At 45.3% G+C, this 12,029-nt stretch overlaps 1 protein-coding gene across 1 annotated transcript; it reads right to left on the bottom strand.

Moving 5' to 3' along the window:
• Positions 1-3,606: 3,606 nt before the first annotated feature.
• LOC124045020 (EMILIN-3-like) lies at positions 3,607-6,072 on the bottom strand. Its single transcript, XM_046364222.1, has 2 exons — positions 5,800-6,072; positions 3,607-5,537 (listed from the first exon to the last, which is right to left on the bottom strand). The coding sequence occupies exons 1-2, from the start codon at positions 6,055-6,057 to the stop codon at positions 4,395-4,397; spliced, it is 1,401 nt and encodes a 466-aa protein (XP_046220178.1). The 5' UTR covers positions 6,058-6,072; the 3' UTR covers positions 3,607-4,394.
• Between the last annotated feature and the right edge of the window lie 5,957 nt (positions 6,073-12,029).

The following is a 12,029-nucleotide window of genomic DNA, read 5'->3' on the forward strand; positions in this document are numbered from 1 at the left end:
CTGTGTGTTTTCTATTTGTGTGTATATAGGTATGTATGTATGCAGTTGAAGTCGGAAGTTTACATACACCTTAGCCAAGTACATTTAAACACAGTTTTTCACAATTCCTGACATTTAATCCTAAAATTCCCTGTCTAGGTCAGTTAGGATCATCACTTTATTTTAAGAATGTGAAATGGTAGAATAATAGTAGATTGATTTATTTAGGCTTTTATTTCTTTCATCACATTCCCAGTGGGTCAGAAGTTTACATACACTCAATTAGTATTTGAGTATTTGGTAGCAGTGCCTTTAAATTGATTAACTTGGGTCAAGTGTTTCGGTTAGCCTTCCACAAGCTTCCCATAATAATTTGGGTGAATTTTGGCCCATTCCTCCTGACAGAGCTGGTGTAACTGAGGCAGGTTTGTAGGCCTCTTTGCTCGCACACGCTTTCTCAGTTCTGCCCACAAATTTTCTATAGGATTGAGGTAAGGGCTTTGTGATGGCCACTCCAATACCTCGACTTTGTTGTCCTTAAGCCATTTTGCCACAACTTTGGAAGCATGCTTGGGGTCATTGTCCATTTCGAAGACCCATTTGCGACCAAGCTTCAACTTCCTGACTGATGTCTTGAGATGTTGCTTCATTATCCACATAATTTTCCTCCCTCATGATGCCATCTATTTTGTGAAGTGCACCAGTCCCTCCTGCAGCAAAGCACCCGCACAACATGATGCTGCCACCCCTGTGCTTCACGGTTGGGATGGTGTTCTTCGGCTTGCAAACCTCCCCCTTTGTCCTCCAAACATAATGATGGTCATTATGGCCAAACAGATTTTTGTTTCATCAGACCAGAGGACATTTTTCCAAAAAGTACAATCTTTGTCCCCATGTGCAGTTGCAAACTGTAGTCTGGCTTTTTTATGGCGGTTTTGGAGCAGTGGCTTCTTCCTTGCTGAGCGGCCTATCAGGTTATGTCGATATAGGACTCGTTTAACTGTAGATATAGATAATTTTGTACCTGTTTCCTCCAGAATCTTCACAATATCCTTTGCTGTTGTTCTGGGATTGATTTGCATTTTTAGCACCAAAGCACGTTCATCTCTAGGAGACAGAACGCGTCTCCTTCCTGAGCGGTATGACGGCTGCGTGGTCCCATGGTGTATATACTTGTGTACAATTGTTTGTACAGATGAACGTGGTACCTTCAGGCGTTTGGAAATTGTTCCCAAGGATGAACCAGACTTGTGGAGGTCTACAATTTCTTTCTGATGTCTTGGCTGAGTTCTTTTGATTTTCCCATGATGTCGAGCAAAGAGGCACTGAGTTTGAGGGTAGGTCTTGAAATACATCCACAGGTACACCTCCATTTGACTCAAATGATCAAATTATCCTATCATTATAAGTGAAATAATTTGTCTGAGATGTTGGAAGAATGACTTGTGTCATGCACAAAGTAGATGTCCTGTGTGTGTGTGTGTGTGTGTATATATATATATATATATATATATCCATTGTGTGTGCGTGCATTCCATCAGTAATTCCACAGCCTTGTTGTGACTCCTGCCTTCATATCTGTCAGGGACACGAGTGACGCCTGTTCACCCATCTGCTCTTCAAACACTCTCCTCTCTTCCTTCCCCTCTTCCAATATCATTCTTCCTCCCTCTCACCCTTCCATCTCTAACACAGCCAACCACAGCAGTGTTTCCCATCTCTCTACTCTCACCCTTCCATCTCTAACACAGCCAACCACAGCAGTGTTTCCCATCTCTCTACTCTCACCCTCCCCCTCCTTTCGCTGCCACCCTTTCATTCTCCTCTGGAACCTCCCCATCCTGGTGACAGTGCTGAGTCACATCCTGTCCTCCTGTTTACCCTGTAGTCTGACAGCATGGAAAACATTTTGTTCTGTTTAGTGAATGGTATGGAATGTGCAGTCCCTGATAAGGAGAAAGGGTTTAACATACTGTTCTTGTGTTTTGGAAATACTACTGAAAATCTGAATAATAAACCACAACTTCTGTCATTATCAGAGGATTTGATGCCCCCTGCTGGTTATTCTTAGATCTGCATCAGAACATGAGAAATCAAATCAGAGTTTATTGGTTGTATACGTAGATTTGCTAGTGTTACAGCAGGTGCAGTGAAATGCTTATGTTAGTAGCTCCAACAGTGCAGTGAAATGCTTATGTTAGTAGCTCCAACAGGGCAGTAGAATGTCTTATGTTAGTAGCTCCAACAGTGCAGTAGAAATGTCTCCAACATGTTAGTAGCTCCAACAGGGCAGTAGAATGTCTTATGTTAGTAGCTCCAACAGGGCAGTAGAATGTCTTATGTTAGTAGCTCCAACAGGGCAGTAGAATGTCTCTCAAACACAATACAAATACACAAATAATCAATAAATCAAGAACTGTCAGAACTAGTCCAATTAATACTCCAAAGATACTGTATATTAGCGTGAGCAGTTACAGTATATAAATATGTGATGTTTTATAGACAGCATGTCATTTGGAAAATAAAATGGTATGTACAATAGTAGGTATATTAGGATGGGCTATGTGGAGAATACAGTATATACATACACAGTGAGTAAGCAACAGTATATAAACAGTATATGAAGTTACCAGTGTTCAATGTCTCACATGGGACATTAGTCTCAAGATGTAGAGCGGAGTATCGGGCAGGTAGCCGGCTAGTGATGGCTGTTCAACAGTGTGATGACCTGGTGATAGAAGCTGTTTCTCAGTCTCTCAGTCCCGGCTATGATGTACCTTCTCCGTTAGACAGTATCAGAGTTAACAGACCGTGGCTCCGGTGACATGACAAATTTCTTCAGCCGCCTGAAGTTGAAGTTGTTCCGCCTTCTTTACCACAGTGCTGGTGTGGAGGCACCATTTCAGGTTCTCAATGATGTGCAGGCCAAGGAACTTGAAGCTTTTTAACCTCTAGACTGTGGCCCGTGGATGGGGACGTGCTACCTCTTCTGTCTCGTGTAGTTCACGATCAGCTCCTCTGCTTTGTTGACGTTGGTGGAGGGAGTATTTTCATGGAAACACTTTGCCAGGGTCTCTAACCTCCTCCCTGGTGGCTGTCTTGTTGTTCTGGTCCTCAGGACTACCACTGTCGTGTCGTCAGCAAACTTGATGATTTAGTTAGAGTCGTGATCGGCCAGACCGTCATGTGAGTACAGGAGGGGGATGAGCAAGCACTTTGTTGAGGCTCAGTATGGCAGAAGTGTTGTTGCCTGTCCTCACCACCTGATGTTGGCCTGTCAAGAAGTGTAGGACCCAGTTGTACAGGGATGACTTCAGGGCCATGAGCTTAGTGACGAGCTTGGAGGGCACTATGGTGTTGAAAACTGAGCTGTAGTCAATGAGCAGCGTTCTCACACAGGTATTCCTCCTCCAGGTGGGATAAGGCGGTGTGCAGTGCTTAAGAGATTTAATCGTACATGGATCTGTTGGGGTGGTATGCAAATTGTATGGGGTCTAGGGTGTCATTTAAGATGAAGGTTGTATGGTCCTTGACTCTCAAAGCGCTTCATGATGACAAAGGTGAGTTCTACAGGGTGATAGTCATTTAGTTCAGTTACCTTAGCTTGCATGGGTAATTTGAGGTTTTTTGTATGAGTAGGCCCAGTGGCCTAGTATGAGTGCCAGTCGGTTTGTGCCATCATGTCAACTGCCCGTCACTCATTGTTTGGCTTGACAATGAGCAATGGAGATGGAGAAGCACAAACAGATCTGGGACCAGGCTACTAGTTCACCTTAGTATCAAAACTCTTCAGCATAATACTATTCCGTCTTAGACATCAGAATGACCAAAGAAGAAAACACAAAACTTTAAGGAGAAATACATTTCTTTTTTACAATAAAAAACCCTAAATGTTTACAAATATTATAGCACCTTTCATGTTGACATAGGCTCCAGTATTTTTAAAGGAAGAGTCCACACAGAGTGGAGTGTGTTTGCCAGTAGAAAGCCATAGCTGCTCATTAGTCTTACATCATTCACTTTGTTTTTGTTATTGGTTTTACACACATCTCTAATACGTAAAGTATAACAATGCAACCATCATTTCTTCATATAAGTTAAAAAGTCAGTTATTAAAAATCCTAATAAAATGTCAAAAGAACAAAAATATCAGAAAAACAACAACAAAAATATCCCTTTAGGGAAAATATTGCCCAACTATACAACCAAGTGTGCATGTCAATAGTTTCAAATAGCCTCTTCTCCTCATCTCCTCTCCTTCCCAGATCTGAACAGTTAGGGTAGGTCAAAGCAATATGATGGAATCCTGAATTTCTTCTCAACTTTCCCATCAGAGGAGATGAAGGAAAGCAGATGAAAATGTGAATCCTCTTCACACTACTGACACACATAAGTCTCTCTCCGTAGCTCGGCTGCTACTGGTCTCCCCTATGATTGGCTGAGCCCTTCCCGACACAGTCTTTGATCTCTCCCTTCAGCTCGGCTAGCTGTGTAGAGTGACTGGCCAGCGTTCCATTCACCTGTGACAGGTACGAGTCAGAGTGTCTCTCCAGCTCTGCTCTGATCCTCTCCAGGTGGTCCGCCAGCTCCCCCAGGCTGCCACACTGTCCCTCCACCTGGGACACACGACTATCCACCTCCTTCACCTCCCTCTGAACCCCAAGGGCCGTGCTCCAGCAGCCCTGCAGCTCTCCGGCCAGCCTCCTCCTCAGGCCCACCAGTTCCCCCTTCAGCTGGGCTAATCGGCGCTCCCCGGCCCCTAGGAGGGAGGCCTGGCGCCCCACCAGCTGGGTGATGCCCTGGACCTCGGTGGCTAGCTGGTTCTCCCTGTGTGTCCATGTGGCATTAGCTTGGCCCACTCCCTTAGTGAACAAGCTAACCGAGTCCCTCAGACCCTTCAGGGTGCGGTTGACAGAGTTGACATTGATTTTGAGGAGGGTGATCTCTCCTTGGACAGAGCCTTCCTGATCCTCCTGGGCGATACGGTTCAGAAGGGTCTGCAGCGTGGTGTTGAGATGGTCTAGCTGGTCGGCATGGGAGTCCAGACGACCTGACACCTTCTTCTCTACCTCCCCACACTCCTCCTCTGCTAGGCCTGTCCCCGTGCCTCCTTCAGGGGTAGTTGCGGGGGAGCAGGAGGAGGTGCAGAGGAGCTCCAGGTCTGTGAGCTGTTTCTGAATGCCGTCCAGGTCTCCCTCCACCCTCCTCCTGACTGACTCGATCTCTGTCTCCAGGGCAGGCACCACCTGACCCTCCAGCAGAGCTGGGGCGGTGGCGTTTCTCAGCTCTTCCACGGCCACAAACACCCTGTTCTCCAGGGTCTTCAGCTTGTCCTCCAGGTTCTTGAAGCCGTCCAGCTCCCAAGGCACCCTGGCAACCCCTACTTCCCCAGACTCTGTGGCATTGAGCCGGCCATCCATGTTCTCCAGACGGGCCTCTATCAGGGTCTCGATGTGGATAGTCTGGTCAGTGAGAGCAGCCTGGAGCTGGCGCTGAGACTCCGTTAACCCCGTCACTGACTCCTCTAGCATCAACACCCGCTGGGACAGGCTGTTCACCTGCAATGACAGTGACATGTCAGGCATGTAGTGTAGCAATAAGCCAGTCATATGTACATGTTTAAGCCATTTACAGATTGTGTGTTACAGATTGTGTGTTACAGATTGTGTGTTACAGATTGTGTGATAGAAATGTAAAGTACATTTTCGATTGAGCTGTCATATGCAACATTTACTGTGAATGCATTCTCTGCTAAAGCGGGACGATTGCCTTTACATTTCAGCTATATGGATTGAATAGAGCCCCAAAGTGAATTGGTACCTGTCCGCAGCAGCTCTCAGTGAGGGTCAGTCCCTGTATTTGGGCCTGCAGAGTACCCAGCTCCTCTCTCAGGCCAGTCTCTCTGCTGTCCAGTGACTGCTGAATCTGTTCCTGTCCGTTCATGTGTTCATTATGACACTGTCTCTGGACCTCTCCTATCCTCTCCTCACAGTGGTTCTCCAGGCCAGACAGACGCCTCTCGAAGCTGTCCAGGATCTCAACGCGGACGCCAGCAAGCTTAGCATCCAGCAGCTCCATGATGGAGGGAGAGCCCGATCCAGGGATGGGCCTGCCGGTCGCAGCCTCCAACATCCTCTTCAGCTCCCAGTCATGGCCCAGAACCATACCCTAATGAATGAGAATGACAATGGTTTGGTTTTAGGTAGCACTTTCCTCAAACTCTTGACATTGTGTGGAAATAGGTCAGTGCGGAGTCAAAGATGTACAGAATCTCAGTGTGAGATTCAGGATCGTCCTGATTGGCATTGTGCCACAAGTTTGATTATTGATTTGGACTTGTTTTTCTACATTTCCATAATCTAGCATAAACTATTCTAATCACAAAACCTTAGCACCCACCTGTATCTCCTCCAGCATGTGTCACTTGGCTCTGAGCTCATCCTTCACCTCCGTCACCCTCCCAGCCAGATCCCCAAACCCGGGGGAAACCTCTCCCCCCTTCAGGCCGTCTGGGGTCCCGTCTGGGATAACCCCGAAGCCAACGGAAGAGTCGGAGAGACGGGGGGCACTGGAGAGCAGGGAGCCCAGCATCTTTGTGGTATCCTCCCGGAGAGAGAGGCGCAGACGGTCCTCCAGGCCAGCCACCACCCCGTTCAGAATGTCCAGACCCTGGGTTAGGCGACGCAGGTCCACCTCCATACGGTCCAGACGCTCTCCACTAACACCAACCTTATAACCTAGAGAGAAAGAAAATGATGATTACATAGGGAAAGGGAAGAGTAAAGATATAAGATATAAATTGGTTAATATTCCACCCCTGTCTGGTCTGACCACATGTATAGTGCTGAAATAGAAGATCCCAGAAATGTTCAATATGGGAAAAAAGCTAACATCCCTGTTAGTTTTCATTCCTCCTTTACCAAGATAATCCATCCACCTGACAGGTGTGGCATATCAAGAAGCTGATTAAACAGCATAATCATTACACAGTTGCACCTTGTTCTGGGGACAATAAAAGGCCACTCTAAAATGTGCAGTTTTGTGTCACAAAACAATGCCACAGATGTCAAGTTTTGAGGGAGTGTGCAATTGGTATACTGACTGCAGGAATGTCTACCAGAGCTGTTGCCAGAGAATTTAATGTTAATTTATCTGTCATAAGCCATCTCCAACGTCGTTTTAGAGACTTTAGCAGTAAGTACAAACGTCCTTACAACCGCATACCACTTGTATGGTGTCATGTGGGCGAGCGGTTTGCTGATGTCAACATACCACTTGTATGGCGTCATGTGGGCGAGCGGTTTGCTGATGTCAACGTTGTGAACAGAGTTCCCCATGGTGGCGGTGGTGTTATGGTATGGACAGGTATTTCCAGCAAATTCGCACAGGCATTGAAGAGGAGTTTGACAACATTCCACAGGCCACAATCAACAGCCTGACCAGCTCTATGTGAAGGAGATGTGTCGTGCTGTATGCTGCAAATGGTGGTCACACCAGACACTGGCTGGTTATCTGATCCAAGCCCCAACTGTTTTATAATGATCTGTGACCATCAGATGCATATCAGTATTCCCAGTCATGTGACGTTCATAGATTAAGGCCTAATTAATTTATTTCAATTTACTTCTTGTATGAACTGTATGCATGTTGCGTTTTGTATTTTTGTTCAGTATATGTATGTACGTGCGTTTGTGCATCTCTCCAGTAGTCTTTATGCCACTAATGAAAGACTTGGCCTTCAGTGCTGATGAATGGCAATTTCTGATTCTATGGGTAGCACTCTGTTCCTATTCTGTGTGTGTGTGTTTTGGCGTGTTTCAGTCACTTCCCTTCATATCAGCACACAAAGTGACAAGCCTCAGAGCTGCTCTCTCTCCATCCTGTGTGTCTGTTCTCTAGGTCATCCATGGTTGGGTCCCTCTGTGCCTCGCTGCGTCCCCAGGGAGGAAGAGGGTAAAGTTTGCTGGAGCGGGCACCCAGCTGTTCCCTGCCCATGGGGCCCTGCTCACTCTGTGTTTGCTCTATCCTGCTGTGTGTTTTCTATTTGTGTGTATATAGGTATGTATGTATGCAGTTGAAGTCGGAAGTTTACATACACCTTAGCCAAGTACATTTAAACACAGTTTTTCACAATTCCTGACATTTAATCCTAAAATTCCCTGTCTAGGTCAGTTAGGATCATCACTTTATTTTAAGAATGTGAAATGGTAGAATAATAGTAGATTGATTTATTTAGGCTTTTATTTCTTTCATCACATTCCCAGTGGGTCAGAAGTTTACATACACTCAATTAGTATTTGAGTATTTGGTAGCAGTGCCTTTAAATTGATTAACTTGGGTCAAGTGTTTCGGTTAGCCTTCCACAAGCTTCCCATAATAATTTGGGTGAATTTTGGCCCATTCCTCCTGACAGAGCTGGTGTAACTGAGGCAGGTTTGTAAGGCCTCTTTGCTCGCACACGCTTTCTCAGTTCTGCCCACAAATTTTCTATAGGATTGAGGTAAGGGCTTTGTGATGGCCACTCCAATACCTCGACTTTGTTGTCCTTAAGCCATTTTGCCACAACTTTGGAAGCATGCTTGGGGTCATTGTCCATTTCGAAGACCCATTTGCGACCAAGCTTCAACTTCCTGACTGATGTCTTGAGATGTTGCTTCATTATCCACATAATTTTCCTCCCTCATGATGCCATCTATTTTGTGAAGTGCACCAGTCCCTCCTGCAGCAAAGCACCCGCACAACATGATGCTGCCACCCCTGTGCTTCACGGTTGGGATGGTGTTCTTCGGCTTGCAAACCACCCCCTTTGTCCTCCAAACATAATGATGGTCATTATGGCCAAACAGATTTTTGTTTCATCAGACCAGAGGACATTTTTCCAAAAAGTACAATCTTTGTCCCCATGTGCAGTTGCAAACTGTAGTCTGGCTTTTTTATGGCGGTTTTGGAGCAGTGGCTTCTTCCTTGCTGAGCGGCCTATCAGGTTATGTCGATATAGGACTCGTTTAACTGTAGATATAGATAATTTTGTACCTGTTTCCTCCAGAATCTTCACAATATCCTTTGCTGTTGTTCTGGGATTGATTTGCATTTTTAGCACCAAAGCACGTTCATCTCTAGGAGACAGAACGCGTCTCCTTCCTGAGCGGTATGACGGCTGCGTGGTCCCATGGTGTATATACTTGTGTACAATTGTTTGTACAGATGAACGTGGTACCTTCAGGCGTTTGGAAATTGTTCCCAAGGATGAACCAGACTTGTGGAGGTCTACAATTTCTTTCTGATGTCTTGGCTGAGTTCTTTTGATTTTCCCATGATGTCGAGCAAAGAGGCACTGAGTTTGAGGGTAGGTCTTGAAATACATCCACAGGTACACCTCCATTTGACTCAAATGATCAAATTATCCTATCATTATAAGTGAAATAATTTGTCTGAGATGTTGGAAGAATGACTTGTGTCATGCACAAAGTAGATGTCCTGTGTGTGTGTGTGTGTGTGTGTATATATATATATATATATATATATCCATTGTGTGTGCGTGCATTCCATCAGTAATTCCACAGCCTTGTTGTGACTCCTGCCTTCATATCTGTCAGGGACACGAGTGACGCCTGTTCACCCATCTGCTCTTCAAACACTCTCCTCTCTTCCTTCCCCTCTTCCAATATCATTCTTCCTCCCTCTCACCCTTCCATCTCTAACACAGCCAACCACAGCAGTGTTTCCCATCTCTCTACTCTCACCCTTCCATCTCTAACACAGCCAACCACAGCAGTGTTTCCCATCTCTTTACTCTCACCCTCCCCCTCCTTTCGCTGCCACCCTTTCATTCTCCTCTGGAACCTCCCCATCCTGGTGACAGTGCACATCCTGTCCTCCTGTTTACCCTGTAGTCTGACAGCATGGAAAACATTTTGTTCTGTTTAGTGAATGGTATGGAATGTGCAGTCCCTGATAAGGAGAAAGGGTTTAACATACTGTTCTTGTGTATTGGAAATACTACTGAAAATCTGAATAATAAACCACAACTTCTGTCATTATCAGAGGATTTGATGCCCCCTGCTGGTTATTCTTAGATCTGCATCAGAACATGAGAAATCAAATCAGAGTTTATTGGTTGTATACGTAGATTTGCTAGTGTTACAGCAGGTGCAGTGAAATGCTTATGTTAGTAGCTCCAACAGTGCAGTGAAATGCTTATGTTAGTAGCTCCAACAGGGCAGTAGAATGTCTTATGTTAGTAGCTCCAACAGTGCAGTAGAATGTCTTATGTTAGTAGCTCCAACAGGGCAGTAGAATGTCTTATGTTAGTAGCTCCAACAGGGCAGTAGAATGTCTTATGTTAGTAGCTCCAACAGGGCAGTAGAATGTCTTATGTTAGTAGCTCCAACAGGGCAGTAGAATGTCTCTCAAACACAATACAAATACACAAATAATCAATAAATCAAGAACTGTCAGAACTAGTCCAATTAATACTCCAAAGATACTGTATATTAGCGTGAGCAGTTACAGTATATAAATATGTGATGTTTTATAGACAGCATGTCATTTGGAAAATAAAATGGTATGTACAATAGTAGGTATATTAGGATGGGCTATGTGGAGAATACAGTATATACATACACAGTGAGTAAGCAACAGTATATAAACAGTATATGAAGTTACCAGTGTTCAATGTCTCACATGGGACATTAGTCTCAAGATGTAGAGCGGAGTATCGGGCAGGTAGCCGGCTAGTGATGGCTGTTCAACAGTGTGATGACCTGGTGATAGAAGCTGTTTCTCAGTCTCTCAGTCCCGGCTATGATGTACCTTCTCCGTTAGACAGTATCAGAGTTAACAGACCGTGGCTCCGGTGACATGACAAATTTCTTCAGCCGCCTGAAGTTGAAGTTGTTCCGCCTTCTTTACCACAGTGCTGGTGTGGAGGCACCATTTCAGGTTCTCAATGATGTGCAGGCCAAGGAACTTGAAGCTTTTTAACCTCTAGACTGTGGCCCGTGGATGGGGACGTGCTACCTCTTCTGTCTCGTGTAGTTCACGATCAGCTCCTCTGCTTTGTTGACGTTGGTGGAGGGAGTATTTTCATGGAAACACTTTGCCAGGGTCTCTAACCTCCTCCCTGGTGGCTGTCTTGTTGTTCTGGTCCTCAGGACTACCACTGTCGTGTCGTCAGCAAACTTGATGATTTAGTTAGAGTCGTGATCGGCCAGACCGTCATGTGAGTACAGGAGGGGGATGAGCAAGCACTTTGTTGAGGCTCAGTATGGCAGAAGTGTTGTTGCCTGTCCTCACCACCTGATGTTGGCCTGTCAAGAAGTGTAGGACCCAGTTGTACAGGGATGACTTCAGGGCCATGAGCTTAGTGACGAGCTTGGAGGGCACTATGGTGTTGAAAACTGAGCTGTAGTCAATGAGCAGCGTTCTCACACAGGTATTCCTCCTCCAGGTGGGATAGGGCGGTGTGCAGTGCTTAAGAGATTTAATCGTACATGGATCTGTTGGGGTGGTATGCAAATTGTATGGGGTCTAGGGTGTCATTTAAGATGAAGGTTGTATGGTCCTTGACTCTCAAAGCGCTTCATGATGACAAAGGTGAGTTCTACAGGGTGATAGTCATTTAGTTCAGTTACCTTAGCTTGCATGGGTAATGTGAGGTTTTTTGTATGAGTAGGCCCAGTGGCCTAGTATGAGTGCCAGTCGGTTTGTGCCATCATGTCAACTGCCCGTCACTCATTGTTTGGCTTGACAATGAGCAATGGAGATGGAGAAGCACAAACAGATCTGGGACCAGGCTACTAGTTCACCTTAGTATCAAAACTCTTCAGCATAATACTATTCCGTCTTAGACATCAGAATGACCAAAGAAGAAAACACAAAACTTTAAGGAGAAATACATTTCTTTTTTACAATAAAAAACCCTAAATGTTTACAAATATTATAGCACCTTTCATGTTGACATAGGCTCCAGTATTTTTTAAGGAAGAGTCCACACAGAGTGGAGTGTGTTTGCCAGTAGAAACCCATAGCTGCTCATTAGTCTTACATCA

This window comes from Oncorhynchus gorbuscha, linkage group LG10 (assembly GCF_021184085.1).
Source record: "Oncorhynchus gorbuscha isolate QuinsamMale2020 ecotype Even-year linkage group LG10, OgorEven_v1.0, whole genome shotgun sequence".
In the NCBI taxonomy this organism is placed as follows: Eukaryota; Metazoa; Chordata; class Actinopteri; order Salmoniformes; family Salmonidae; genus Oncorhynchus; species Oncorhynchus gorbuscha.

Excerpts from the sequence above, each read along its gene's own strand:
- LOC124045020 (XM_046364222.1), bottom strand. The coding sequence starts at position 6,057 with ATGGAGCTGCTGGATGCTAAGCTTGCTGGCGTCCGCGTTGAGATCCTG. Across the intron at positions 5,538-5,799 it reads CTGAGAGCTGCTGCGGACAG|GTGAACAGCCTGTCCCAGCG; the intron begins GTACCAATTCAC and ends CTGTCATTGCAG.